Source organism: Zasmidium cellare, assembly GCF_010093935.1.
Source record: "Zasmidium cellare ATCC 36951 unplaced genomic scaffold M409scaffold_28, whole genome shotgun sequence".
Classification (NCBI taxonomy): domain Eukaryota; kingdom Fungi; phylum Ascomycota; class Dothideomycetes; order Mycosphaerellales; family Mycosphaerellaceae; genus Zasmidium; species Zasmidium cellare.
In genome coordinates this window covers 328,823-355,754 of record NW_022986972.1, presented here as the reverse complement: position 1 = coordinate 355,754, position 26,932 = coordinate 328,823, and the positions used below count along the sequence as shown (strand labels likewise).

General features: G+C 54.6%; 14 protein-coding genes across 14 annotated transcripts; 9 read left to right on the top strand and 5 right to left on the bottom strand.

Moving 5' to 3' along the window:
- Window positions 1-722: 722 nt before the first annotated feature.
- Window positions 723-2,108, top strand: M409DRAFT_57083 (uncharacterized protein; the record flags this gene model as incomplete). The annotated part of the gene is made up of 2 exons (XM_033813510.1): window positions 723-911; window positions 1,044-2,108. 2 exons carry the CDS (start codon window positions 723-725, stop codon window positions 2,106-2,108), a joined length of 1,254 nt encoding a protein of 417 aa, XP_033664870.1.
- A 1,895-nt stretch (window positions 2,109-4,003) lies between these two features.
- Window positions 4,004-5,419, top strand: M409DRAFT_57082 (uncharacterized protein; the record flags this gene model as incomplete). The annotated part of the gene is made up of 3 exons (XM_033813509.1): window positions 4,004-4,099; window positions 4,157-5,049; window positions 5,107-5,419. The coding sequence occupies 3 exons, from the start codon at window positions 4,004-4,006 to the stop codon at window positions 5,417-5,419; spliced, it is 1,302 nt and encodes a 433-aa protein (XP_033664869.1).
- Window positions 5,420-6,550: 1,131 nt separating this feature from the next.
- M409DRAFT_25753 (uncharacterized protein) lies at window positions 6,551-7,447 on the top strand (the record flags this gene model as incomplete). Its single annotated transcript, XM_033807818.1, has 1 exon — window positions 6,551-7,447. One exon carries the CDS (start codon window positions 6,551-6,553, stop codon window positions 7,445-7,447), a length of 897 nt encoding a protein of 298 aa, XP_033664868.1.
- Window positions 7,448-7,725: 278 nt separating this feature from the next.
- On the top strand, window positions 7,726-10,233 carry M409DRAFT_37141 (uncharacterized protein; the record flags this gene model as incomplete). The annotated part of the gene is made up of 2 exons (XM_033810680.1): window positions 7,726-8,052; window positions 8,155-10,233. 2 exons carry the CDS (start codon window positions 7,726-7,728, stop codon window positions 10,231-10,233), a joined length of 2,406 nt encoding a protein of 801 aa, XP_033664867.1.
- Window positions 10,234-10,475: 242 nt separating this feature from the next.
- M409DRAFT_25751 (uncharacterized protein) lies at window positions 10,476-11,471 on the top strand (the record flags this gene model as incomplete). The annotated part of the gene is made up of 1 exon (XM_033807817.1): window positions 10,476-11,471. One exon carries the CDS (start codon window positions 10,476-10,478, stop codon window positions 11,469-11,471), a length of 996 nt encoding a protein of 331 aa, XP_033664866.1.
- A 581-nt stretch (window positions 11,472-12,052) lies between these two features.
- Window positions 12,053-14,428, top strand: M409DRAFT_68213 (uncharacterized protein; the record flags this gene model as incomplete). The annotated part of the gene is made up of 4 exons (XM_033817729.1): window positions 12,053-12,163; window positions 12,226-12,628; window positions 12,696-13,786; window positions 13,865-14,428. 4 exons carry the CDS (start codon window positions 12,053-12,055, stop codon window positions 14,426-14,428), a joined length of 2,169 nt encoding a protein of 722 aa, XP_033664865.1.
- Window positions 14,429-14,631: 203 nt separating this feature from the next.
- On the bottom strand, window positions 14,632-15,506 carry M409DRAFT_25749 (uncharacterized protein; the record flags this gene model as incomplete). Its single annotated transcript, XM_033807816.1, has 2 exons — window positions 14,632-15,056; window positions 15,122-15,506. The coding sequence occupies 2 exons, from the start codon at window positions 15,504-15,506 to the stop codon at window positions 14,632-14,634; spliced, it is 810 nt and encodes a 269-aa protein (XP_033664864.1).
- A 542-nt stretch (window positions 15,507-16,048) lies between these two features.
- On the bottom strand, window positions 16,049-16,867 carry M409DRAFT_57077 (uncharacterized protein; the record flags this gene model as incomplete). The annotated part of the gene is made up of 2 exons (XM_033813508.1): window positions 16,049-16,443; window positions 16,507-16,867. The coding sequence occupies 2 exons, from the start codon at window positions 16,865-16,867 to the stop codon at window positions 16,049-16,051; spliced, it is 756 nt and encodes a 251-aa protein (XP_033664863.1).
- Window positions 16,868-17,523: 656 nt separating this feature from the next.
- Window positions 17,524-18,325, bottom strand: M409DRAFT_25747 (uncharacterized protein; the record flags this gene model as incomplete). The annotated part of the gene is made up of 2 exons (XM_033807815.1): window positions 17,524-17,897; window positions 17,962-18,325. The coding sequence occupies 2 exons, from the start codon at window positions 18,323-18,325 to the stop codon at window positions 17,524-17,526; spliced, it is 738 nt and encodes a 245-aa protein (XP_033664862.1).
- A 279-nt stretch (window positions 18,326-18,604) lies between these two features.
- Window positions 18,605-19,196, top strand: M409DRAFT_57075 (uncharacterized protein; the record flags this gene model as incomplete). The annotated part of the gene is made up of 2 exons (XM_033813507.1): window positions 18,605-18,625; window positions 18,681-19,196. The coding sequence occupies 2 exons, from the start codon at window positions 18,605-18,607 to the stop codon at window positions 19,194-19,196; spliced, it is 537 nt and encodes a 178-aa protein (XP_033664861.1).
- A 411-nt stretch (window positions 19,197-19,607) lies between these two features.
- On the bottom strand, window positions 19,608-20,368 carry M409DRAFT_68212 (uncharacterized protein; the record flags this gene model as incomplete). Its single annotated transcript, XM_033817728.1, has 4 exons — window positions 19,608-19,671; window positions 19,757-19,909; window positions 19,974-20,284; window positions 20,339-20,368. 4 exons carry the CDS (start codon window positions 20,366-20,368, stop codon window positions 19,608-19,610), a joined length of 558 nt encoding a protein of 185 aa, XP_033664860.1.
- Window positions 20,369-21,323: 955 nt separating this feature from the next.
- Window positions 21,324-22,056, top strand: M409DRAFT_57073 (uncharacterized protein; the record flags this gene model as incomplete). Its single annotated transcript, XM_033813506.1, has 2 exons — window positions 21,324-21,420; window positions 21,482-22,056. The coding sequence occupies 2 exons, from the start codon at window positions 21,324-21,326 to the stop codon at window positions 22,054-22,056; spliced, it is 672 nt and encodes a 223-aa protein (XP_033664859.1).
- Window positions 22,057-22,389: 333 nt separating this feature from the next.
- Window positions 22,390-24,671, bottom strand: M409DRAFT_68210 (uncharacterized protein; the record flags this gene model as incomplete). The annotated part of the gene is made up of 3 exons (XM_033817727.1): window positions 22,390-24,086; window positions 24,334-24,529; window positions 24,585-24,671. The coding sequence occupies 3 exons, from the start codon at window positions 24,669-24,671 to the stop codon at window positions 22,390-22,392; spliced, it is 1,980 nt and encodes a 659-aa protein (XP_033664858.1).
- A 324-nt stretch (window positions 24,672-24,995) lies between these two features.
- Window positions 24,996-26,610, top strand: M409DRAFT_57071 (uncharacterized protein; the record flags this gene model as incomplete). Its single annotated transcript, XM_033813505.1, has 2 exons — window positions 24,996-25,147; window positions 25,206-26,610. 2 exons carry the CDS (start codon window positions 24,996-24,998, stop codon window positions 26,608-26,610), a joined length of 1,557 nt encoding a protein of 518 aa, XP_033664857.1.
- Window positions 26,611-26,932: the final 322 nt, after the last annotated feature.

The window sequence follows — 26,932 nt, the reverse complement described above, 5'->3', positions numbered from 1 at the left end:
GATGTTTGTGCTGATGGCAGTGGCTTTGAAGGCGCGTTGAAGCCACAGGTATGTTTTGCGATGACGAGGTCAGTATGCGGCACGGTGCACGATTGTTTGGGGGCGAGTGGAATGGGGAGTGGTGGTGAGGTGCGAGACGGAGAGCGCAGTGAGACGTGAGACTGGAGAGGTGAGGTCCACCGCAAGACAAGCAAATCCCCGCAACCGAGGAGAGAGGTTGTGATTGGCTGGAAAGCGAGAGAGAGGGGCGGCGGTTTCACACCCAACCAAGGAGACAACAACTCTCCGTCTGCTTTCTTTCAACTACACTTCATCTCTATCCATCACTGGAACTCATCGCAGCCCGCCGACAAGATGCTAGTCCCGTCGTTAATGATGCATCTGCTTACTCGATTCGGCGCCGCTGGAGCTGGGACAACCCTGACTCCGTAGCTAGCTCACCCTCAGGCCGGACACTGGGTGCTGCGCCTTCACCGCGCGAAAGCAGCGCCTCAGTCGAAGTGGGCTGGTGAGCGCCAGAAAGCACAAACGTGACGTTCACGAGCACGCTCGACATGCACCGCGCCCGAATATACTAAAGGCCGTCCGTCAGTAAGTGTTGATTCCATTCGTCTCTTTGGTGTGCATTATATATTGCCGTCGTCGTCCACCCAATCCCTCACACATCCGCTTCGGGACGTCGCTCAACACCGACGACCATCTACTACAACTCCAACAATTCGATGAGCTGGACCAGGAACCGGTTCGCTACTGTGCTTGTCCTTGTTGTCATACTGGCGGTATGCGCGCATGCCCACCCCAATGGCGGGGACGAATCGTTCGACAACATCGACATGGAATGGCCGGACCTCTTCAGCGTGGGCGAGCAGTTCGCCGACGCTTTCGCCTACAATCATTTCAATACCCAGATGGTAAGACTTCATTACAAAACATATCATCGATGCGCTTCTCATCAATGTCTTAAGGCACCGCACTCCCGGCCTACCAACAGTCGCAGCATAACCTCACCACCTCGCACTTCTCGACCTCTCATTCAACCCCAGCTCCAGCAAAGCCAAGCACCTTCGAATCGCTATGACCCCGACTACTTTGCTTTCACGGGCGCGGGTCTTCCTGGGACGATGGAAAGTCGACCAAGGCTCAGCCATCCGCCACAATCTGCTCCAATCCTCACATTCGCGCAAGACCAGACGCCGACCATGAACAACTACAACAACACTCCTTTAGGGCAATGGGTTGGCGACCAAAGCGCGATGCAGCCACAGATGCAACAGCCCATACCGGTTTCGACGGAGTATCCATCTTCGTTTGGTGGAATGGTTGCTTCGTCCAATGCAGCCAATATGTATGGCTATCCGAACGCACCTCAAACACATCATCAATCTTGGCCTGCGCAACCACAGCTGCCACTCTCTGAACATCAATCAAGCTTCCAAGGCTTCGATGGCGACCAGTTCACTGCCCAAGGCTCGTTGCCTGTGCCGTCTATGGACGACCAAAACGGCTTCCAATCTTCACCACCTATGAACAGCGTCCCGCAGATATTGCCCACCGAAGTGATCAACAACCCCAACTATCAGCCCGGAATGATACCCAGCGCACCTGGGAACATGCTGGGTTGGATCAATCGCGCTCCAGCCATTGGAGAACGAACGTTGCCGTCTCGCCTTGACACGAACATGCTGGCTCCGCCCGAAGCACACTCCGCCAATCGGTCGCCAACATCTGCTTCGACTACAGGATCTTCAGCTCGCGCCGGGTCTCGGCGGCAGAAATGGGAGATGACGGGGGACTTCGTATGCCACTGGTGCAACGACGGCTTTACCACGCAAGGCGACTTGACCCACCATTTGCGATCCCATCAACCCTACCTTAGCCGACAGCACGTTTGCCAGCAGTGCAGCAAGCGATTTCAGTACCGAAAAGATCTAATGCGCCATCTCCCCAAGCACGACCCGAATCGCAAGAAGTACTACTGCATCTTTCAAGGGTGCAAATATCACAACCGAGGGTTTGGGAGGCAAGATCACCTCGACCGCCACATCCAGACTCAACACCGCATCGACACACCTCAGCAATCTTCACGCCCTTCTTCCACGCACGCATGAGATTTACGACTTTAACGGCCTTGTACGAACAGATCAGTGGCGGTACTGCAGCAGGAGACAGCATTGCGCAGGTGGGAAAACAGGGCGCATCGAAAATGGGATATTAACGGAGTTTGCGCTCCATTTCTCGGCATCTCTGATGCTTTTATACATTGCTTCAATACCCACAGTATGGGAAGAAGCCAGTTCACGTTACAGTGAGAAGGGGACGGCGCGGCGTTTTTGAGATACCCAGCTACGGCATAGAGTCGATTGAGAGAATACGAACCACTTGCAGACAACTTGCAAACATCAAAACGTCACTCTTGAATTCGTCACTACTTGTCAATCTCCCATCCCACGCCTTCACCACACCGACATTTCACCAACGCGTGGCCTGATAGTCTTGGTAGTGTACGCGTTCGGAATTGACTCACGATCCAGAACAGACGTCTGAGTAACTTCCCCTTTGCGATCTGACAGACAGTGGTTACGCCGACCGGCTGGACAGCCAGCCCTGCATTTCAGCGAACCAGCGGCGGCCAATCAGACCTGACATGCGCCAAGGTCAAGGTCAAGGTCGTCGTCATTTTCGTGCCTTAGAGGCAGAGGCAGACGTGCGTAAGGTAGTCTTTTGGCGTCTTCCGCGTGATGAGCAGACGGAAGGGCAGTGGAGTGAGTCTCGCCCTTCGAGAGGGTCGTTTCTCCCGAGCGAAGATGACGGCGTGGAGGTTCGGCCTAGCAAGCGTCGCGAGCCGGTGTGAGTGGATGTTCGAGTGACGTGCAGGTTCAATGCTAGGTATGCTAGGCGATTCTGTTCTTGCGCCATCATCAACCCATCGCAGTGGAAACAGTGTGGCTGTGGCTGTGCGGTGTTCGTGGCAGCGATGGGCAGCGGTGTCTGTGCGTTTGGCTTCCGCGTCGCCCCGTCGGACCGCGGGAAGAACGCGCTGGTGGTGAGGGAGATCCCTGTCCCTGTCCTGGTGGTGCTGCTGCTGGCGCTGCGTTTCTTCATACACAGCGCCGACATGGCACATCTTCACCACCGCGCGCATTCATGGGCGCTGCTGCGTTCGCGCGGCCGACGGGGCGTCGGGATGAAGGGTCACACGAACACAGCACGCATCGGCGGCGCACAGGCAGATGGGCTGGCCTGCCAAGTGCCAGCGAATCACCACACCCACGAAGCTCCTGGACTCGCATGCGCTGCTGCATCACCTCCACACACACCTCCTCCCCCGCCTGCTCGGGCACGTCTAACACTGCCGGGGAGCGTCCAGATTGCGCTGCAGATGCGTGACGTCGTCGTTCCGGCGAGACATATCCCTCGCCGGGCGCGCTGTCTGCACCCGTCCGCGACTCTCTTCACCGGAGTACGCTGGCGCAGCAGCATCAGCAGCAGCAGCCACCCACTCTCTCTCGATTCTCGATTAACCCTCGCAGCCGACCGAGCGGCATAGTGGACTTGCCGTTCACTTGTCTTGTCTCCGACGCTTAGCGGCGGGATACAATGTCACTTCACAGAAGGGCGGCCTCCGGCTGCGTACTGCTGCGAAGAGGGCGAGCCTGGGACGACACACGCACACACCTCTCACTTGTCGCTTTCCTGTTCCTTATTATCTCGCTCTTGAAACAGTCCGACGCTCTTCAGATGTAGGTGATCTGCGCTCGTCTGGTTGTTTGCCTCGTTTCCCCAGTTGTTGGATACCACGCCTGGCCGCCGCTTGCACCACCAGACGACATCAGACTTGGAAGGGCAACTTCACCACCGGCCGCCAGCACCGCCAGCAGCTAAGCAAGCGCATGGTATCGTCTTGCCCCTCGTGCGAGAGGGCGGCTACCATTGTTGCTCGCTTATAAGGTCGGACGTCCTCGTCGGCAGGACGTTTGACTTACCTCACACCTACTGAGTCACCATGAACTCCTTCCCGGCGGACAACTGCTTTGGCAGTTGTGACTTTACTGAAGACAGCTCCCTCTCGTATACTGGCACCGGACCTGGATTGGATCAGGTATGTGGCATTGTCGGCTTACCATTACCTTCCTGTCGAAGACTGACTTGTGTCAAGACGTTCTTCTACAGATACCATGATCCGGGATGCCGCAACACCTGCCCGGTCGACGAATGCTATTACTGTTCAGGATACATGCGAAACCTATCCCCAACACCGCCGGCCCAATATCCTCAACCCATACCAGTCATTCAAGAGCGGTCGCCGACACCCGGTAGAACATATGCACAGGCTGCAGCGCAAGCGTTGGGGACATCTCAAGTCACATCTCCTGCTGCTTTGGCAGCTGCTCGCCAACTACGGCCGCAGCTTCCCCAACAAGCTCGAGTACAGTCTACCGTCCCGCGACCCGCTGCCCCCTCCGCGCCGTCCAGACCCAATGCTGCACAACTTGCACAACAACGATCGTATGCCCAAGCTGCACGACAAGCTCGTAATATCCCGCCGACCAGACGTCAAACTCCTAGTGCCTATGGCGCTCAGGGCAATGTTCAACAGTCTAGTGCTATGGCTGCTGCTCAACAGCTGAGGGCATCGGCTCCAGTCCAAGGACTTTACCAAGGCCAACTCAATCTATCTGTCAACTACTCGGGTGGGCAGACGCATCTAGGCACTCCAATGTATCCTGCCGCGCCTCAGCAACAACCAATGCCTGCCCAGAACATGCTGCAGATACCGATGGGGAACTTCGCAAACATCCTGCGCCCAGAGTACACAGACAACCCCAGAAATATCGACAATTTGGTGGAAGGTACACAACGAGGCAGTCACCGACAGCCAATGTCTACACATTCCAGCGGCAACTCTACCCCGGCGTCACCTGGTGCAATGTCTGTTCGGTCGGGGTCATCGCATCAAAGCCGTCGGACCGGATCAGCCCTTCGTGACCCGAACCTGCCTCACCACTGTCCTCGCTGCGGAGCGACATTTGCTAAATTCGACGATCTCAGGTATGTGCAGTGCCGGAGTTTGATATCTAGGAACGGATTGATACTGACATGATGCAGACGCCACGGCACACGAACGCACTCGGAAGTATGGGAACGCCCTCATCATTGTTCTGAGCCGGGTTGTCCGTGGGCGTTTGTGCACCCCAAGGATCTTCGGCGACACGAGAAGAGCCACCAGGCCAATGCGACTGTAAACCCAGAGCGATTCTACTGTCAGTTCGAAGACTGTACGAGGAGCTATACTAGGTCCGACAACCTTCAACGTCACATGAACAAAGATCATTATGTGGACTCGGGCCTGGGATACTCGCCGAGCATGTCCCGCACTACTTCTCAGTCGTCCTACCATGCACAGCCTTATCGGAACTGAACTTGAATGTACGCCACGGTTATCTGAAACGTCATACGACTTATGATACTCGGGATCTCTACATCATCGAACTATTATCATGGCCAACAAACATAAGCATCTTCCCATCACCACCCCGGATCATACAACGGCGGCTCCCTCTTCATATCAGCATACACAAACTTCAACAGCGACGAATCCACCTCATGAAACGCACGAACATTCATCGCCCACTCCTTCGCCCATTCATGATTCGGATCCGAGAAATGACAGTACAGAGAGGTGCCACAGTCCGGGCAAAACGCATGTGTCAGCTTCAAGTAATGATACTCCTACACAGCACACAGAAGCGTGGACACGTCAGCAACAACATGTATTATGGGGAAGGGCGGGCTTGTTATGATCTTACTTTGATTTTGTCTTCGCCGGCCACGAAGGAGATTTTTTGTTTGGGAATGTAGATGTTCCATTTGCCGTCGCGGGTGCAGATGGAGCCTAGTGGAGGGGGAAGGGTTGTTCAGTCAGGATTGGAGGGATGGATGTTTGTTGGAGTATGTGTAGGGCTGGCTGTATTTACAATTACACGACATGACCTGGTGGCCTTTTTCCAGCGGTGGCGAGACGTCGGCGATGGTGTATTTGATTTGGCCGCAGTGGCAGTTGGCGTGGTATGTCGCCTTTTCTTCTGCTTCTTGTTGGGGTTGGGATGTCATCGTCGTTATTATTGTGAGACGAGATGGGATGGTGATGAAGGGAGGGATGTGTGTTTTTGTTGACTTTGGATATACCCACGAATTGTAATGAATTGAGTTGGAGTCTCTCTGCTCGCAAACAAGTAGTTGTACTTCTCTTTCGTTCGGATTCGCTTGTCATCGTACCCTCATGGTATCTACTTTTCAGCTTGAGGTGCTTCTTTCTGTTCGCGCTAGGCGTGTCCGCCTGGCGCCGCATGTACCTGGTCGTGATCACTTTGCGAGGACCCAGAGATCGATGTTACACAGCACCTACAACGCATTGCTGTGAATACGATATCGTGTTCCGAATTGTATCGTCGATAATCTTCGAACGGGGGCCACGATACGAGGTTGAAACGACGTCAGTCAAACTCACGCGGCGCAGTCAACCTTTCTCGTCCATCCACCCCACCAGAAAATGTGGCAACCCGTCCCTCTCCCCTACATAACCGACAAGCACCCCGTCACCCTACCCACCCCCTCCGAGATCCGCGCCTGCACCGATGTCTTGGACACACGAAGACGGCTGGGGAGAGTCGTCGCGATCGACGACCGCGTGGTCGTCAAATTCGGGAATGTCGCTGAGGGCCAGGCGTTGGTTTATCTGGAGCGATACGTTCCTGAGGTGCGTGCGCCGAGACTGTACGCTATGTACTATGATGAAGGCCGGGTTTTGTTGGTGATGGAGAGGGTTCAGGGGGTGCAGCTGGAGGAGGTTTGGGGGGTCCTGAGCGAGGGGGAGAAGGATGGGGTGGTGGAGCAGTTGGGGCAGATTTTGAGGAGGTTGAGAGGTGCTGAGTGTCCCTGGGACGGGGGGTTCCTAGGGGGTGTGGATGGGGGTGGCGTGCGGCATGATCTGTTCGTTAGTGAGCGGGAGGGGGATCACTGGAAGCATCTGGGTCCTTTCCGGGATGAGCGCGCGTTCGTCGAGGCGCTCGCGGGGAACTATCGCGCGCATGTCTCGAGGAACGGACATTCTGGTTTCAAGGCGGGGTTTTGGCAGAGGCATCTTGGGGATGTGATCAGGGGGCATCGGACGGTGCTGACGCATGGGGATCTGCATCGACGGAATATTTTGCTCGTCGAGAAGAGGAGGTGTGAGCGTACTGGGGAGAGGGTTTTCGAGGTCGTGCTGGTCGATTGGGAGAGCGCGGGCTGGGGACCGGAGTTTTGGGAGTGTTTCTGTGCGTCTGTGTTTTTTCGGGTGGATGGGTGGGACGATGAGTGGTGTTTGAGGGTTGGGGAGTTTGCGGGTGTGTATCTTGCGGAGGCGGCGGTCATGAGGGAGTTTCATAGGGATTTCTTGGGGTGGTGAACGATGTTGGAGTGAAGAGGTCGTCGTCGTTGAGGGGGAGAGTCAATAATGCACTTTGCAATTTACCCCAGTTTAAGACTGGTCGATCTCGTTTCGTTTTCGCACCTCATGTGAACTCGTGTCGCTCGCGTGCATCTCGCGTTCGCGACCAATTTCCCTTCTCCCTTTGACCCTGCGTTGCCTGCACCACACCTGCCCCGCGCGCCATTGACAACACACCAGGACCGGCTTGGACACACGACCGATATAGCGCCTTGCTATCTCTACATAGCTTTGCCATGTCGGCCATGAGGGCGCTCAAGCGTCGACGCCTTGACGACCAGGAGGATTTGAATAAGAGCTCGCCCGGCAATTCGACAACGAGAGCACCATCGACGCCGGCGACGGAAAAGCGGAATGGCAGATTGACGCAATCGTCGCCTGCCGGCAACGGGAATAGAATTGCGAAATCGAGCACTTCTTCGAGCCGCAACTTGTGGGAGGAAGCCAAAGCCAAGGCGCTCGCGGACAAGCAACAATCTAGAAGATCTGTTTCGCGAAGAGACGTTGATGTTTATGATGATATTGAGGGCGCAAACGCCGGATCGCAACAGGCTCGCCCGTCCGTTGGGAAGACAACGCAGAGGAAAGGAGAAAGTGAGGGCTTGAAAAGGAAGAGCTTGGATCCGTTGAGGAATCAGAAAGAGCAGGAGACTGTGGGTCCGAAGAAACATGGCCCTGGGCTACCGAAGGCCACAAAGGAGGAGGAAAATGCTAGTCCCAAGAAGACCCTGGATCCCCTCAGGAATCAAAAGGCGCAGCAAAGTGCGGCTGCAAGTCCCAAAAAGTCTGGCACGAGTCTGGGATTCTTCAAACAGTTTCACGGACCAAAGGCGGAGACTACCACCGCCAACACAGGAGCGAAGGGCAATGCAGGGCCTGTATCTGATAACAAAAATAAGGGCGAGGCAATGCCGGAAGGGACAGCTAAGAATTGGTTCTACGGGAAGCCGAAGAAGACCTTCGAGGACGAGATTCGCGAGCTTGAAGAGAGTGCTCGGAAAAACGCCGCGGACGACGAAAGCGAAGATGAGCTGGCCACAGCGGATGTATCAAGACGGTCGTCGGCAAGACAGCCATCGCAGAGGAGCTCAGTGGAACAGACAAAACAAATTCGAGAGCCAGCGCCAAGTCCATCAACAAGGACATCAAAGCCGCCAGACCGGAAGAAAGTGCAGCAAGCCAAGCCGCTCGTTCTAGAGGATATCTTGGATGGCGGATCCGATTCTGAAATGTCCGGAATGGAGGTACCTGAATCAGAAGAAGAAAAGCCTGCGAAGGCTTTGGAAAGACCGGCTTCTGTTCGCAGTAGTCGACAACCTGCATCGAAGAAAGTGACCCCTCGAGTGTCGAAGGTCGCAGGATCCAAAGCTTTGAAGACTTTCGAAGAAGAGCATTTGAAATGTGTCCAGCGCATTGTGCTTGAAAAACTTTTACGGAAACGGGCGATACCATTGACGAATTTAGATGCTGAACATGCAAAAGTAAACACCGTGATACATCAGACCATCACAGCGGGCGAGAGCAACAGCATGCTCTTGATAGGTGCTCGTGGAAGTGGCAAGACTACCCTCATCGACCAAATCCTGCGGGAGGAGAGCTCAAAACACCCAGACGACTTTCACGCAGTACGACTTAACGGCTTTATACACACGGACGACAAGATTGCTCTTCGCGAGATCTGGCGTCAACTCGGAAAAGAGATGGACCTCGAGGAAGAAGAGAGCACGTCCAAGAATTACGCCGACACCATGTCAAAACTCCTCGCTTTACTCTCACATCCAGCCGAACAGGAGACAGAAGAGCCAGGACAGATCACCAAGAGTGTCATCTTCATTCTGGATGAGTTTGAGCTCTTTGCAAGCCATCCACGCCAGACTTTGCTCTACAATTTGTTCGACATCGCGCAGAGTAGAAAGGCGCCGATCGCCGTTCTGGGGCTGACGACTAGGATTGATGTCGCAGAGAGTCTAGAGAAGCGAGTCAAGAGTCGTTTCAGTCACCGCTACGTGCATCTTGGCTGGCCCAAGAGCTTCCAAGCTTTCGAGCAGATATGCACTGCCGCTCTTTCGATCACTAGCAAGGAGCTTAGCCTGGACGAGAAGACCTCGCTATCGAAGTCGACGACAAGTCAAGAATCGATGTCTGGCGAACCGATGGTTCTGCTTCTGTGGAACACGCTGGCCGACGACATCTTGAAGTCGAAGCCTTGCAATGACTTTCTACGGCGGCTCTACTTCACCACAAAATCAGTGCCTGACTTCCTCGCATCCTTGACGATTGCTGTCGCCAACATGCCCATCGACTCGACAACGACAATACCCATCCTTCTCGATCACTTCTCGTCAGCTTTGTCGCACCCTCCGTTACAACCACCGGATTCGAAACTCAGCCTGCTTCATTCCTTCAGCACTATACAACTAGCACTCCTAATCTGCGCGGCTCGCCTCACGAACATCTACGGTACCGAAGTCATCACCTTCGCACTGGCTTACGAGGAGTACAGAAACCTTGCTGCAAAAGCGAAGCTGCAAGCCTCTGCAGCTGGTGCAATTGCGCAGGGTGCGGGGAACCGTGTATGGGGCAAGGCGGTGGCGAGAGGTGCATGGGAAGAGCTTGTTGAGTGTGGAATGGTCTTGGAGGATGGCAGAGCTGGTGGTACTGCTCGTGTTGATGTGGGATTGGAAGAGATTGGCATGAGTGGTGTTGAACTTGGACAGTGGGGAAGGTGGTGTAAAGAGATATAGTCAAGGAAGGCCATGTTGACAAAAGAAGAGGCTGAATACATACCTTGCTTGGTGAAGAAACCAATGTTACACTGCACTTGTGGTGTCGATGCAGAAGATAGCGAATCCTCACGAGGTGAAGTCGGCATAGCTCAGTCAGCCGACGCCGCTACCAATGGATATGTACCCATGTCGAGTACATGTACCACTTCACTTCAATTCCGACGTCAACTTCAACCGTCTCTCTCAACATATACACAGACATGTCACAGGGAACCAAATTCGACAACAAGGCCCGCAAAGACATCAATGGCCTAACCCTCGACCCGACAGAGCTCCCCGCCCACCTTCTACGAGCCGCATACCTCGTTGGCAAGATACCATTCCGAGCCTGCCTGAGCGACCAAAGAGTCTCCTACACACTCTACATCCCAGAGCAATACTGCAAAATCCACAAAACGCTCCAAAAGAAAACCCTCGACGACATCCCACCCCGTCTGCCCCTCGTCGTCAACATCCACAGCACGCGCCGCGACGCCGTCACCTGCCGCGACTCCCTCATCGCCTTCGCGGACAGCCACGGCGTGGCGATCCTCGCGCCCCTCTTCCCGGCGGCTCTAGATGGCGTCTTCGACCTGGACAGCTACAAGAACCTCCGCACGAAGAAACTCCAAGCCGACCTCGTGCTCATCGACATCCTCAACGAAATCTCGCACATCTGGCCGGGGATTTGCAGCGATCCGGTCGTGTTGATGGGGTTCTCTGGCGGGGCGCAGTTTGTGCATCGGTTCATGTACCTCTATCCTGAGCGGATCGCTGCGGTGGCGATTGCGGCGCCGGGGAGTGTGACGAGGCTGGATCCGGAGCCTTGGCCGAGGGGCACGGGGAATATTGGGGAGGTGTTTGCGGAGCAGGAGATTTATCTTGATGTTATTCAGAGGATTCGGGACGTTTGTCTGTTTGTTGGGGAGAGGGATGATGAGGAGGCGAGGGGGCCGGAGGGGGAGTTGAGGGAGTGGCTGTCGAAGAGGGTTGGGGATTCGATTGGAGCGTTTGGGGGTGCGTTGAAGGATAAGAAGCAGGCGAGACCGCAGGGACGATTGGAAGCACTGCAGGACTTGCAGGATAATTGGTACCAAAAGGGGATTGATTGCGAGCTGGAAATTGTCCCGGATGCTGGGCATAACTATACGGCACTTGTTCCGGCTATGATCGAATGGCTTGAGGAGTGTCAGGCTATCAGACATCCAAGTCCATAGACTTGACATGCCTCTTTGGGTTTGGAAAGAGCAACAGCATCGTCGACCTACTACAAGGCGAGACAAATGCCACTCTCGGCTCGGGACACCGAATCCTTCGGCCCTTCGCTTCCCAAACAAACTTCTCGCTATGTGAGCTCAAACTCCTTCGAATCTCGACTAAACCGTAGAAGTCGTTTTAGTCAGCGACTTCTACGCACTGTGCCCCTGGCGCCAAAACCATATCGGCCTGGAGCTAAAAACGTCACCGTCGATCCTACGGACCGCACACGGGTTTTCAGCTGAGATGCTGGGAGACCTGAGGCTCCCAAAACGATCGAAGACGCTTTCTTCTCCTATGGAGAGTGCGGGCTATTGCTGGGATGGACTTGGGACTGCGCTCTTCGGCGTATCAGAGGGTGGATGCTGAGAGCTATGATGGGAGGGAGTATGAGGTAGAGCTTGCGGAGGTGCCTAGGTCGAGGTAGGTCGTCTTGTTTCCCTCTACTACTGTACGAGCGGTGGCTGTGTACAGGACCCTCGTGTTAGCTATAAAGATCGCAGACTGGACCCAGAGCTGACCATCATCAGAGTACCCAGCTATGTGTCGACGTCCAAGAACGTGGAGTGGAAGGATACCTACGAAGTCAACGACGACGACGAGTCACTCATCCACCACGCGCGGTCGATATCTGGTTTCGACTTACCGGGCGGTAATTCGACCAAGAAAGAGCTCATCAGCAGAGCGTCATTTGCGTCTTCGAATCGAGAGAAGAAACGCAAACTCCAAGGATGGCACTTCGGCGTGTCCATAGCCGCTTGGACTGCTTCCAGCGTCTTCCTGCTGAACGTGATCTTTACGATTGTAGCTGCCGTGCAGTTTGGGACTTCCGGTGGCGTTGGGACGGCGTTTGATGGGTCTTGTGAGTATGTTAACCATGTCACGACTTGGCTGCATCTTGTGATCAACGGTCTGTCTTCGATATTGCTCTCGGCGTCCAACTATACGATGCAGGCACTATCAGCCCCTACGAGGCAGGAAGTCGATCGAGCGCATAGCAAGGGTGACTGGATGGATATTGGAGTCGCCTCGATACGCAACCTGTCCAGGATCAAATGGCATCGAGTCGTGGCTTGGTGGGTGCTCGCTGTGTCAAGTGTTCCTATCCATCTACTCTGTAAGTATCGAGAAGGGCATGATGTATCACCTCTAGGCAGTGTACTGACATATCGACTTTCGATAAGACAACTCCGCAGTCTTCAAATCAATCGACACGAACCAATACTGGGTCGTCGTCGCCAACCCTCAATGGCTCAAAGGCGGCAACTTCTCCATGGACATTCCCTGGGCAGGTGCTCCTGCTGATGCTTACAACATGACCATCCCTTATGACCAAAGCTATCTCGACGGCCTCCAAGCGATGTGGGCAAACGCCTCCCAAACCTGGAACGCCACTGCCTACCGCAACATGTCCAACGCCGAGTGCATCCAGACCTACGGCCAGAACTTCATCTCGGGGTTCAATCATGTCCTCGCGGTCACCAACGAGGACGGGGACTTCACGAATGAGACGATGTTCTACGCTGAGCAGAGCAGCGGCGCCGAATTTTCCACGCCGAATTACATGTGGCTCTGCGCGTCGGATTATGACGCCACGAGCTCGCTGACCTGCGATACGAAGAAGATCAAAGCCAACGCCGACGAGTGGACGATCAACGGGAAGAAGATCGACTATTGCCTCAGCCAACTCGAACCCTCGCACTGCAGAATCGGTTTCTCCCTACAGGTCCTCATCGCGGTGATCGTTTGCAACGCCCTGAAGAGTGCCGCAATGTTCTGGACGCTCTACCGCCAGAAAGACGCCACGCTGGTGACAATCGGAGACGCCATAGCCAGCTATCTAGACCAACCGGACGAGCTGACCAAGGGCCGATGTCTCATGTCCCGCACCGATATCAAAGACTGGAAACTGCAAGGCACGAAAGATAAACCCAACACGAACCCCTTACCCAAGACATATTTCCAAGCCCGCGCCCCACGATGGTTCGCGGCCGCGAGCTGGAAGCGCTGGATTACCACGTTCAGCCTCATCAGCCTCGCGCTGATCGTGTCGATTGTGTTGCTCGCTATGGGCGTGAGCAATCTCTCGCCGGTGAATGCGTTCTCGATCGGCTTCGGGGCGGTGGATTCGCGGGCTTTGATCGAGACGGATTTCCCTCAGGAAGGCGGTGGGGGACTCGTGGCGGCGATTCTGCTGGCGAATTGTCCGCAGGCGATTGTGTCGTTTTTGTATTTATTGTATAATGGGTTGTTGACGTCGATGTTGTTGGCGAAGGTATGTCCCTGACCCCCAATCTCCAAAACTCACTACACAACACCACGCTGAACTTATACTGATATGGTTATTTACAAGGAATGGTCCCAATACGCCCTCACCCGCAAATCCCTCCGCGTCACATCCCCCCACGGCTCCCAACGCAGCACCTACTACCTCCAGCTGCCCATGCGATACTCCTTCCCCCTCCTCCTCATCTCCGCCACCCTGCACTGGATCATCTCTCAATCCATCTTCCTCGCCATCATCGTGCAATACGACGACGGCGTCGAGTCCTCCGACGGAAATATCACGCAGGTGGGCTACTCGTGTCCGCCGATCGTCGTGGCGATCCTCATAGGGGTTGTGTTGAGTGTGGGGGCGGTGGGGCTGGGGTGGAGGAGGTTTAAGGGCGGGATGCCGGTTGTGGGGAGTTGTAGTGTTGCTGTTGCGTCGGCTTGTCATCGGCCTAAGGGGGATGGGGATGCGTCGTATGTGCCTGTTAAATGGGGGGAAGTAAGGGATGTCGGGGAGGGGATGGGTGGGGAGGATGTGGGGCATTGTTGTTTTACGAGTTTGGAGGTGGAGCCGTTGGTTAAGGGGAGGATGTATGCTGGGGAGAAGGAGATGAATGTACGATGGAGAGGTATACGTAGCTCATGAGTAGCTTTCTCGATTCTAGCGCTGTAGTAATAAAGAACTCCATCTCATATACAGACAAAGAACCAAGCGTAACCAACGTCCCCCCTTTCCCCTTTTGACGCCGAAGCTGATCCGCTCCCTTTGAACCCACACTTGCCCAAGTCCTACCCTTCCCAATACGTAGCCAGTCGAACCCACCTCCGCCAACGCACCGACTAACGGGTCTACCAAACCTGACCCTCCTCATCTACCACCAGAAGCGGATCCAAGTGCAACCCACACCACAGCCTCTCATCCCCGATGCCACACCCACCAATCCCCGGAACCGCACTAAACACAACATACGCCCCGGACCCGCAGCGCCGCGTCACAATATCGCTGGACAACATGCTGCTCACGACCACCTCTGGAGTGTACGCGATCGTGTTCGCGAGGCCGAGCTCGGCGAGACGGGCTTGGAATTCCCGCTCCTTCTTCTTCGCGGTCGGGCAGTGGTGGTAGACTGCGCGGAGGTAGGTGTCGTCGCCGTGGGAGAGGGAGTCGGAGAGGGTTGGGCCGTAGATGTGCAGGCGCTGGAGGTAGGTCTTAAGTTGGGGCATCATGGCGAGGAGACGTGGGAGGATGCCCGGGAGGGGGTTGGCGAAGGTGGCTGCGGAGGGGGTGTTTGTGGTTAGCGGACGGCTTTGTCGTGATGGATTCCAAGTTGGTACATACCTAAAAGCTCCTTGTGGGACATATCGTCGATGGTAATCAAGACGCGTGCCTTGGCGAGTGCTTTGATGGCTGATCCAGGGTTCTCTGGGAGATCGAGACCTGGCGCTTTGACGGCGAAGTTGCTCTTGCTGCCTAGTGTCGTGGTGCAAAGAAGTCGATGGCCGCACACCTGGTCGAAGTACTCCTCGTTGAACTGCTTGTTGACGAGAAGCAGTGGCGTAAGCCATATGTTTTGAAAGGTCATGATCGTGGATTCGCTGGCAGATGGGGGCTTGATCATAGCGAAGACGGGGCCGGTCTTGGTGAGGAGGCCGTAGATGAGGTCTCGCATCTCTTGAGGGAGGTCGAAAAAGGGGAAGATTTCCTTGGAGTCGGTGGTCGACATCTTGCGCGCGTGTTTCGAGGACGCAGTGGTTTAGAGTGGAAAAGGTGTCACTCGATGATTCCCTTAAACGGTGTTCTGCGAGACCCGGCGACGGAGACAGTGCACTTGAGCGTTGTACTTGTTTGTAGTTTTAGTAGTGGTGCTGCGACTGCAGCCGAGACTTTTTAAAGCGCGAGGCGCTAAGAGGCGGATCACATGGCAACCCCCGTCGTGAAGTGAATGTCCAGAAAGCTTAAATCGCCCCATACCCTTCACTTCGACAATCGATAAGCGTGACAGATCTTTCCGATAGGGAGCAGCTTTCTGGACTCCAGCGATGTAACAATACAGAACCACATTTACAATCAACGACAAAGAAACAAAGCGTAGCTAATTGAGTCCCTTTCCTATCAAAGCTAAAGCTGCCTCCATCCTCTTTGACTCAACAGCATCGGCTCATCTCATCCACTCCCTCTCCATACCACACCGAACACCCAGTCACTCCACCCTAAAAAACCCACACCCCGTCCCTCTCAAACCAAAGCATCCCCGTAACTCACTAATCAGCCTGTCATGACCACCTCCAACTCCAACCCATTCCACAAATACTCCCCATCCACCTCCCCCCTCGCCCTCATCGTCGCCGCAAACATGACCCACAACCTCGAATTCGGGCCCCGCGTCCCCAGATCGCTGGTGAGGAGCTCTCCGACGAAAGCCCGAGGTTTGTAGGCGATGTCGCCCGTGATGCCGTGGCTGGCGAGCGCGAGCAGGAAGTCACGCTTCTTGGCGTTGAGGGTTTGGGCGGCGAAGACGTACAGGAAGGTGGCGTCGCCGGTGGCGAGGGCGGCGGTGATGGCCCAGGCGAAGATGTAGAGGCGTTCGTTGTAGGTGGTGAGGTTGGGCATGAGGGCGAAGATGGCGGGCAGGGTGGTGTTGGGGGCGTTGTTGAAGGCGTCTGCGAAGGAAAGTTAGTTAGTCGAATCGAGCCGCTGAGTGGGCCACTTTGGCGGGAACGTACCTAGTTCTTCTTTAGTAGAAATGTATCCACTGCCAGTCAAGCTGCGGGCGCGGAAAAGAGCGTTCATCGCAGGGGCCGGGTTGATTTGTCTCTTGCTTGGCTGAGCGATCGAGAGAGCGTGGCAGGTGAGATGCAGCTTGCAGACGTGATCGAGGTACTCGTCTGCGAATTGCTTGTTGATGAGGAGGAGGGGCGAGAACCAAGTATGGCCGAAGCAGAATTCTCTGGCTGGGTCGACTGGCGATGGTTTGATGATGGCGTAGATGTAGTCCTCTCGTGTCAAGTAGCTGTAGACCATGCCTCGAAGCTCGGAGTGAAGGTCGAAGAAGCGGAAAGGGTCGCTGGTTTTTGTAGGCGACATCTTAAGTGCCTCGTTTGGTTGCCGATTGTAAGACGGAGTGCGTTATTGCGTTGCTCCGAAACGGCCCCGAGGGTGCTGTATGAGATGCTTGCGAACGGGACTCGGTCGAGATGTGTTTTCGCTTGTGTGTGTTTGGTCATGTTCAAGAGATTGCGACCACCGCCGCGAGGTTTTAAGCGGAACGCGCTAAGCGGCGTATCACATGGCAACGCCCGTGCGTGAGGTGAATGTTCAGAGACGCCGAACTTTCCCTGCGCCCTCTGCGTGCAAACTCAATAACAGCGATGCAGAGTCTTCACCAACTCCTGTTCGGTCGATGTCAAGAGCGCGCGAGGCGAGTGATAATATAGAAGTAATCTGAGTCGTTGATTATAATTCTAGTACAAGTATCCAGTCTATGCCGCTATCGAGGTGAAGTAGAGCCTGGCGTGCATGATCTGATCTGCATCACCGGCACTTCAGTAGTACTTTGCTTCGTGAGACACTTCATCGATCGAAAGATACTCGCAACTAAGGATCTTGTTGAGCTGTTGGAAGTCGCGGCCTCTGTTCCGGTGGATGGATCACCCAACGCCACATCCCCTAGCGAAGCCATCCACTCAGCTCCTCAATCAGCCCAACCCTCTCCATCTCGAATCACTCCCGTAGCTTTCGTGTTAGTCGGTAATAGCCTCGAGCGCGAAGCCATGCCACAGATACTCGGGCTTCACCTTCCCAGCCACGGGCGTAGCAATCCAGTCGACCCTCGGGGACCACTCATCGCTGTTCCTCTCGAAATCGAAATACAGCGGCGCCTGAATGCCAAGAGCCCGCTTGTGCGTGATGTCCCGGGAGACGTCGTGGCGGAGACGAGCAGCCGCGAACCGCCCAGCGTCGCCTTGCATAATGCGAAGGGCGCTGTCATTGCCGCGACCGAGCAACTCCTCGAAATCGCACAGGCGGCAGCATAGGCGCTCCTCGAAGGTCTTGAGGCTTGGGAGGTCCGCCAGGAGGGCTGCTATGACATTGTTGAAGGCCGTGCAGTGTTCGTCTGTTCGAGCTTGTCAGGATATGGCAAGTTGGTAATGGCAGTGTGGAGAGGGTGATGTACATACCGAAATACCACCAAGGCTCCGCGCCGCGAGTGCCGATCAGAGTGCGCACTTTTGAGAGACAGGCCATGGCTGAGCTCGGGTTGTGTGGTGTGCTTCGTTGATAGAGGGGTGGGCGGATGGACATCACGACATAGCAGCGCAACTGATATGCGCAGACGTAGTCAAAGTATTCATCCTTGAATTGCTTGTTGATGAGCAGAAGGCGAGGAACCCACATACCCTGGAAGGCGAGGCGTATGATCGATGGGAGGTGCGGAGTCTTGATCTCGGCGTGTGGGAAGCTGGTTTCATCGGTCAGGTACCCATACACCATGTCGCGAATCTCCGCAGGGAGGTCGAAGAACCGGAAGATGTGCTGCGCCATGCTGATTGTATGGACGCTTCCTGCCGTGCGGTCTGTCGGTGTGTGTTCAGAGTGTGGCAGTCGGAAGGCGTTAGATGTTGAAGATGACGCGCTAAGCAGCGAAACACGGACCACCCGCCGCACGTGAAGATCGAACTTCGAGGGTGCCGATTTCCAAGCGTGCCCTCCTCTTCCCCAAACAGTCGACAAAGAACTCGCCTCGTCCGACAGGGTACAGACAAAGGAGCGAGTACAAGGCACCAAGCAATCTCTGAACACAACAAAGAGGGTTGAAGCAGGATGGACTTCGCTGCTCCCTTGGTAAGTCGGGCGACTGCTGGAGTTTTGACGGCATCAAAGCTTATCATTCGCGCAGGCGGTTCTGCCCATTGGTCCTTTCGTCGTCAAATTCGGGCTGGTCCTTCGCGCTCTCATTCTTCACGATGAACCGCAACCACCACCAGAACCAGAGCCAGAGCCAGAGCCAGAAGAAGACGATGCCGAAGACAACACCGTGAACGCCATCCCAATCACGACCACACGCCTCTATGCCAGCCTAGACAACAGTCTCACGGCCCTGCAAGTCGGCACCACCCTCGCCTGCATGCACGCGAAGATCGCATCGGCCTTGCCAGACGAGCTCTTCAATCTCGCCCTTAACGGACGAGTCGGTCTGCAGGAGGACTTGGACATCGAGGGCCTCGAAGGCATCGTCTCGCAGCCAGAGCGGTTCGTCGGCCTCCAGGACATCTTTGGCCATGTCGTCGTGCGGCTCGAGGCGCTCGCTGGTAATGGAGGTCTCTCGCGTGAGCTCGAGTCCATTCCGGGTGTTTTGAGGGTTGATGAGAGCTTTGAGGTCGTGGTGGAGGCTTGCTTGGAGAGTGCTCGCTAGTGTGGAGGTGAAGAGATGGAGGTAGAAGCTTGGACGGGTTGATAGAGCAGGGACACGTTGGATGTTAACGCTGAGTTGACGTCGAGGTGCTGACTTTGGATAGGGGCGCCGATGGTTTCATGACAGTCGAAGCTGAAGATCGAATGGCCAAACTAGCATCGAGAAGGTCGGGAGGGCGTTGAGCATGCATCGTCAGATACTTTTTCTTCTGTCGTTACGGCGATCGTCTCTCAAATCTCCTCTGATCATACAAGTCTTTCTCATTACATCCATATCATCATGACCTCGTTCATAAAAAAAAGTCAAACCACCGCTATACAAGCTCTCATAACAGCCCAGGACACCCCCGTCAAAGCCATGAACATGTTCTCGTACCACGGCCTCGGAAACTCCTCGCTACAAGGATGCCGCTTAGTAAAAGATAAAGTCCTTGAGGATGGGCGACGAGGCAAACTCAGGATTGAGCAACACACAGCTAGGATCCATGTCAGTTGGGGGGTTGGGGGGTTCCGCAAAGCATAAAGCTAACAAAAATAGGAGCTAAGCAATGATAGCCTTACTTGAGGAAATGCTCGAGGCCCATCTTCCTCTGCTCGAGGAACTTGGGTCGAAAGCGCGAGACGACGCTTTTCCGTGGGAGAGGCGGGATCATGACTTCGGCGTGCGGGAAGGCGCGAACGAGGTCCTCGCGCAGACGGTCGAATTCGGAGTATCTGCTACACTCGTCAATGTCATACTCATTGGGGCAAAGAGCTCTGATGCCGAGAAGCCGGAGACCTTTTTCGTATACACAGGTCGCCACCCTTTAGCGTGCTCACGGTACAGTGCCAGACGACATAAGCGCCAATGCCTGTGGGCCCGGACACGACGACGTATTCATCTATCGAGACGGATTGCGCCCAGCAGGATTGGGAGTGGTCGTGAAGGTCGTCGGTGTTGTCTTCGAGGACAATGGCAGGTGGCCGGGTCTGGTTCAGGGAATGGTAGCTGGTGCTGCGACTGTGGCGGGTTGGACCAGTGGACCAGTAGGGTGGTGCCTCGGTCACATGACTCGCCGGCGGCGGCACAGAATCGTGTCCATCATCGTTCTCGTCCGATAAAGAAACATGGGTGTCGACGGGTGGATGCTGTTCTCCGCCTACGACCGGTGGTGCTGCATCGCGGGACCCCATTCAACCCATCCACCACTACCACCACCCACAGCCAGACGAGGAGCGGGAAGTCAAACTCAAGCCCGAGCCAGCGTTTCCAGCCAGAGGTTCCGTGCGAAACGCGCGTCCCAGACACCACATATATGCAGCGCCAGCAACGAGTTTGTTACAGTATAGTGAGAGCAGTGAGGGGAGCTGCATCCAGCAAACGCAAAAGGCAGTAAGAAGAGGCAGACTAGCGGCGAGGCGTGCTGGGGCGAGAAAAAATGGCCGGGTAGCTTAGCAGGTGCAGCGCTAGTGCGGCGGTCGATCCCTGCGTTTAGCTATTTGCGGCGCTGTATCTGGGAGCTTGGACGCTGATATACCGCGTCGCCCGCTTCTCGCCTGGCCGGTTGTTCACTCTCTGCGAGACAAGCTATGCGGGCGACGACGTGACGAGCACACGAGTGGCGTCCTGGATGCTGGTGCATGATACATCGCCCGCGGATGGCGCCCAAGCTCCCTGGGAGGGAACATTGCTGTTGTGCCGTGGTGTGATCCGTTGGGCCTAATATCTAGCCTCAACGTCCCCCCGGCTTGATGCTCAGATTGCCAACTTCACCTCTCATCTATCACTTGCTCGTCAGTGCGCAGAGTTCTGGACTGCCTGTGCTTGTTTATCGCTGTAGAAACCGTCGTGGGATCTCACTCGCTTTTGCCCCTTCTCTAGCACAACCACAGCACTCACCATCGCTATTGCTACTACTACTGAGACCATCGCTACTCCTTGCTTTTGCATACAAGCAGTAAGTACCACCTGATCTACATGTACAGCAGAAGCATGGATCGGTTGTATCGGGATGTCGAACCGTGTTCTTGGACACCATTCTCGCTACCAAGCAAAACTTCCACACAAAAGTACTGACCTTTTCCCTCCAGGCTGCATTAAAGCCCATCTCACGAATTACGACTTTCGAGAAACATCCATCTATCCACCATGAAGTCCATCATCGCCACCGGCCTCCTCGCGGCCGTAGTCACCGCCCAAAGCCAATACTCCATCGACCCCAACTCCGTCGACGAAAGCACGAGAAGTAAGTCCGCGATAATACACTCTCCTCTAAACCACCCGCTAACAACCCATCCTCCCCGCAGAATACTGGTGCCAACAACAACAAGCCCAATGCCCGCTGATCTGCCTCCAAACCGCGGCCAACAGCGCCACCACCACCTCCAACGACTGCGACCCGTCCGCCCTCACCTACTCCTGCGTCTGCGACAACGGCATCTCGCCCAACATCTCCGAGTACTCCCAGACCCTGCCCTACTACATCTGCACGCAGTGGGGCCAGCAGTGCGTCTCCAACTGCAACGGCGACACCGCCTGCGCGAGCGCCTGCACCCAGGACCACCCCTGCGGCGCGAGCAACCCGACCCGCCAGAACACGAGCACGTTGACGCGGACGATGAGTAAGACGGCGAGTGCGGGTGCCAGTGGGAGTGGGAGTGAGGAGGCCGCCGCGACGACGGATGGGAGTGGGCAGACTATTTACAGTGGGTTTGCGGGGGATAGCCCGAGTAGCACCGGGGGGAATGGGGGCAGTGGGGGAGGGGATTCCTCTGCTGCTTCTTCGACGCTGGTGAGGGTTTGGGCGCTGAGTGCTGGGCAGACTTTTGGGACGCTGGCGCTTGTTGGGGGGATTGTTGGTGGTTTTGCCATGTTGTTGTAAAGAGAAGTGTCTTTGGATGATGGGAAGAGAAAGAGATGGTGTCCTCACACTCCTTGGGGCAAGAGACATGGTGTACATTTTTCGATGGATGTTTATTTTGGGCAAAGCATAGCGTTTCAGCAATTGGGTAATTCATTGGCGTGCGTGTGTGTTCGAGCGATGGAGTTGTCTTCTCGAAAAAGCACGGCGAAGGTTTTCTGGCGACGAACGATAATTGAGCATTGTTGTTGTAATGAGAATATAGGAATGGCCTCTGTCTCTCTTGAGACATGAGATGAATTGGAATGACCCTCGACGTCTTGAACATACATTCCCCTTACTTTCTTGCAGATATCAGGAAGCAAATGCCCGCTGCTCGATGGCTACATCGACAGCCTTCTTGCCATTCAACATTGACGTCGTCCCGATCACCAGCTTCCGTCCACTGCTCGCCTCCAGCTGGTTGCTGATGAACCTCAACGCGGCGACTTCTGCATACGTCACACCACCTAGGAAGAAGACGATGCTGACTTTGGGTCCCTCTTTATTTCCTCGAAGCGTCTTCCTCGCGTTCGAAGCATCCGCGTCACTGCCCTTTTGCGTGACATCAACACTCGGTCCTCGAATGCGGGACACGGCATCCTCGAAACCCTTCCAACCCGTGCCTCCTGGTGCTGAAGAAGCGTTGCGTGGGTTGACGAGCTGCTGCAGGTATGACTTTTGGAGAATCGCCTGGACGAGTCGTATGCTGAGAGGTGCGTATCCGCTGAAGACGTAGGCTACATCGTTTGGATCGGCTTCTTGTACTTCGTCGATCCAAAGTTGAAGCGATTTCCGTACGGCGTTCCAGTCTGTGGCGGTTTGGCCGGCTGTGTTGGAGATGGGGTTGAGGTAGCCTCGATGGCTTTCTCGTGTGCATAGAAGACCCATCTTATCCAGATCTGAGAGCGTGAGGGCATGCTGGTAGCCGTAAGCCTGCAAGATCTGGCGTTTGAATTGATCAAGGTCTCTTTGGCGGATGCCGTTCGCTAGACAACTCTCGAGACATAGTAACCTCAGGACAGTGGTCAAAGGTGCATCTCGAGCGATCAATTCCTCAATGTTCTCATGCAGGCTGGCAGGATCGGTGCCTGCTAATAGATTCTGCTGAACTTCCAACATCCGACTGAAGCTCTCACTGCGAGTGGCTTTCATGATCTCTTCAGCAAGACTTGTTTGGATCTTCAAGCTGGCTGACTCTGCTTGGTATGAAGGCAGCTTCTGCACAATGTTCTTGAGATCTGCTACTGTCTGGTCTTTGTTGTGCATGCTCTCATTATCCGAAGCGAGCCTCCTCGCGATACGATTGAGAGATGGCCCGACAGTCGCAAAGTTGGCGTTTCGAAGCTCCGGGTATAGCTTGTCTGTGCCGTCTAGCAGGACCTTCCGTTTAGTGGCAGCAGTCGGCGTGGTGGTCGAGCCATTCTGCTGCTGTGATTGGGGTGCTGCACCAACCACGGACGAGTCGACTTCAGCGTGGTTATTGGCAATTCCGAAAACTTCATCCAGGAGACCTTCATAGGTCAACTGAGTTGACAGTACTGTCGGAAAGTCAACATCGCGGTCGATCACGATCAAGTTCTCAATCAATGAGCTGGGTGTGAGACCAAACGAAGTCAGATGGACGCTGTTTGGATCTGCCGCAGTGCTGACGTCTTCCTCGTTACGCATGCGCTGTAGCAAATCAGCCAGCCGTTTTGCGTTGTCGCCTTTGCCTAAGATCCTTGGGAAGAGGCCATATTGCTTTTGTAAGAGCATAAGAGCTTGGGCAGACGCGAATATACTGGTGGGGTCTTTTCTCAGACAGAGGTCTTCAAATGAGTCCTCCAACTCCAGTGACAACAAGTCTTGTTCCAGTGGGACGAAGTTGAGAGCCAGCTCGGATATGTTGGCTTCGCCCAATACTCCATGTTCTTCTAAGATCATGTTGCTGACAAGGGTACGGCGAGGCACCCAGATGACGGAGAAGTCGTGGTCGATCTTGCTCTCGCTTCGTACGAGCTTGATCTGTTCTGTTCTGATCAGCCAGCGTCCTTAGATATAGTTGATGATGAAGGATTGTGAGCATGTTCTGATAGCTCTGCACATGATTAAGAGGTACACGCGAGGCAATGATCATGCTAAGCTAAGGTCGATTTTGGGATCAAGACTGAATATACAGAGTAGAAGAAATACATCTGTGCACTCTACTTTAAGATCCCGTAGATGTGTTCTCCAGAGTTGGGAGAATTGTTGTCGACATGCAGAATTCGAACCTACCTGCTACCATGCGGATCTTCTTCGCATCTTCGCCTCGTACCATAAGAATGATGTTTCGTTGTGTGGAGTCAACATTGTGGTTTTCCAAGAAGAAGAGCTTGTCAACGCCATACTCCTGGAGAGTGCTGAATTTGACAATCAGGCCGATAGTGCCAGCTAAGGACTTTTCAATGACCAGATTCTTCTTGCCCCGAACCTGCAGAACAGTGAGCCGGGATTCGGTGGTATAGTTGAGGGCGGCGTATACTGACACCTTCCAGGAGACGGAGAAAATCTCTGCGAGCCTTGTCGGTGATTTCTTGAGTGTTTATGGCCTTTGCGGCCGGATGGGCAGCCATGTCACATCTTGAGTGTGTTTAGACGAAGAGCAGGCAGCGGAAGAGACGTTGGGTGGCTGGTGGATATTCTTTTCGCTTGCGACGGGTCAAGCCGCACCTTCCTTCTCCGACCTGTGACTCTGTTTCTCTCGCGTGTGCAGAGTCACCACTGCTGCGGGACACTCACATGCTGCTGCTTCTTTTATGAAGTGCTTTCTTCGCCTCGCCCTCCTCGCTCGCACAGAAGCAACTCCTTTCCGCAATTCTGTGCTTATCAGAGCATCATCTCCCCACATCGCACGAAAATCATTCTCAACTCAAACCTTCATTCGGAACGACGACAAAATGGGGAAAGACAAGGAGGGCAAGACAAATTTCCAGCTCAAGGTGCCAAAAGGTACCAAGGATTGGGCTGGCGAGGACATGGTGATTAGGGACAAGATCTTTGGCTCTATCACCGAAGTCTTCAAGCGTCACGGAGCTGTCACAATCGATACGTAGGTCACTGCCTTCGTCGATCGTTTTGGAGCCATTGGCTAACTTGTGTTGTTGCAGGCCAGTGTTCGAGCTCAAAGAGATTCTGGCGGGAAAATACGGCGAAGACAGCAAACTCATCTACGACCTCGCAGACCAAGGCGGCGAGCTTACTTCATTACGATACGACCTCACTGTCCCCTTCGCACGATGGCTCGCGATGAACTCCAACATTCAGAACATCAAGAGATATCACATTGCAAAGGTGTACCGAAGAGATCAACCGGCCATGACCAAGGGCCGCATGCGAGAATTCTACCAATGCGATTTCGACATTGCTGGAACCTACGATCCTATGCTCCCCGACGCTGAGATCATTCGAATCACTTGCGAGATCTTTCAAGCATTAGGATGGGAGGGACGGTATACGATCAAGCTCAACCACCGCAAGATCCTGGATGGAATCTTCCAGGTGTGTGGTGTGCCTACGGACAAGCTACGGACAATCTCATCAGCTGTGGACAAACTCGACAAGTCACCCTGGGAAGAAGTACGGAAAGAGATGACTAAAGAGAAGGGTCTGGATCCAGCAGTGGCAGACAAGATCGGACAATATGTCGTGAAGAAGGGCGGTGACGACCTTCTTCAACAACTGCAGAAGGACGAGCAGCTGTCAGCGAACGAATCTGCAAAGGCCGGTCTTTCAGATATGGACTTACTCTTTGGCTACCTGCGAACTTTCGGCGTCCTGGACAAGATCTCTTTCGACATGTCTCTTGCTCGTGGTCTCGATTACTATACCGGTGTCATCTACGAAGTTGTGACCGAGGGCTCAGCACCACAGACTTCAGAAGGCCAAGCACTACAGCAACAGGGCAAGAAGGAGTCAAAACCTAAGAAGCACGCGTCAAATATCGACGGCGAGGAGGATCGATCGAACGACCCATCAGTAGGTGTAGGCTCAGTCGCCGCTGGTGGCCGATACGACAACCTCGTCAGCATGTTCAGCGGCAAGCAACAGATTCCCTGTGTCGGTATTTCGTTCGGAGTCGATCGCATCTTCAGCATCACCAAGCAGCGCCTCGCAGCAGACAGCTCAGCAGCTCCCATCCGGACAAATGAGGTCGATGTCTACGTCATGGCATTTGGTGGCAAGGGCTTTGAGGGTCTTCTCAAGGAGCGCATGGATGTCGCGAAGAGGTTATGGGACGCAGGCATCAAGGCCGAGTTCAGCTGGAAGGTCAAGCCGAAACTTCCTGCCCAATTCAAAGCCGCAGAAACCAACGGCGTACCCTTCGCTCTCATTCTGGGAGACGATGAGCTTGCGGCAGGCAAGTGTAAGATCAAGGAGATGGGTCTTCCCAGTGACCACCCAGAGAAGGACGGCGTGTTGATCGAGATGGCGAACCTCGAACAGGAAGTGAAGCAGAGGATCGCTCGACAAGCAGAACAAGCATCTCTCGTCGATGGCTTGAAGAAAATGTGACGCCAGCTGCTGTTAAAGCTCCAAAGACGAGCTAAAAAGTGGAAAACGCATGTGATGGAACGGTAGATTCTGTGACTGCGACGATGCCTCGCGTGCATTTGCATACACTTCATAGATACCCGCATTGAGCGAATGAAAGATGTTAACGCAGATGCTGTTCGATTTTGTTTCACTCTTGTCTTGTGTTCCGACTCACGTTACTCAGGAGTCATCTCAATGCCACCTCTCATCGATTCTTGGCATCCATGTCCGCCCGCATTTGAGTCAACCTCGAGCTTGAACTTTTCCAAGGCGATCACACGAACACCACCGCGACCTCCTT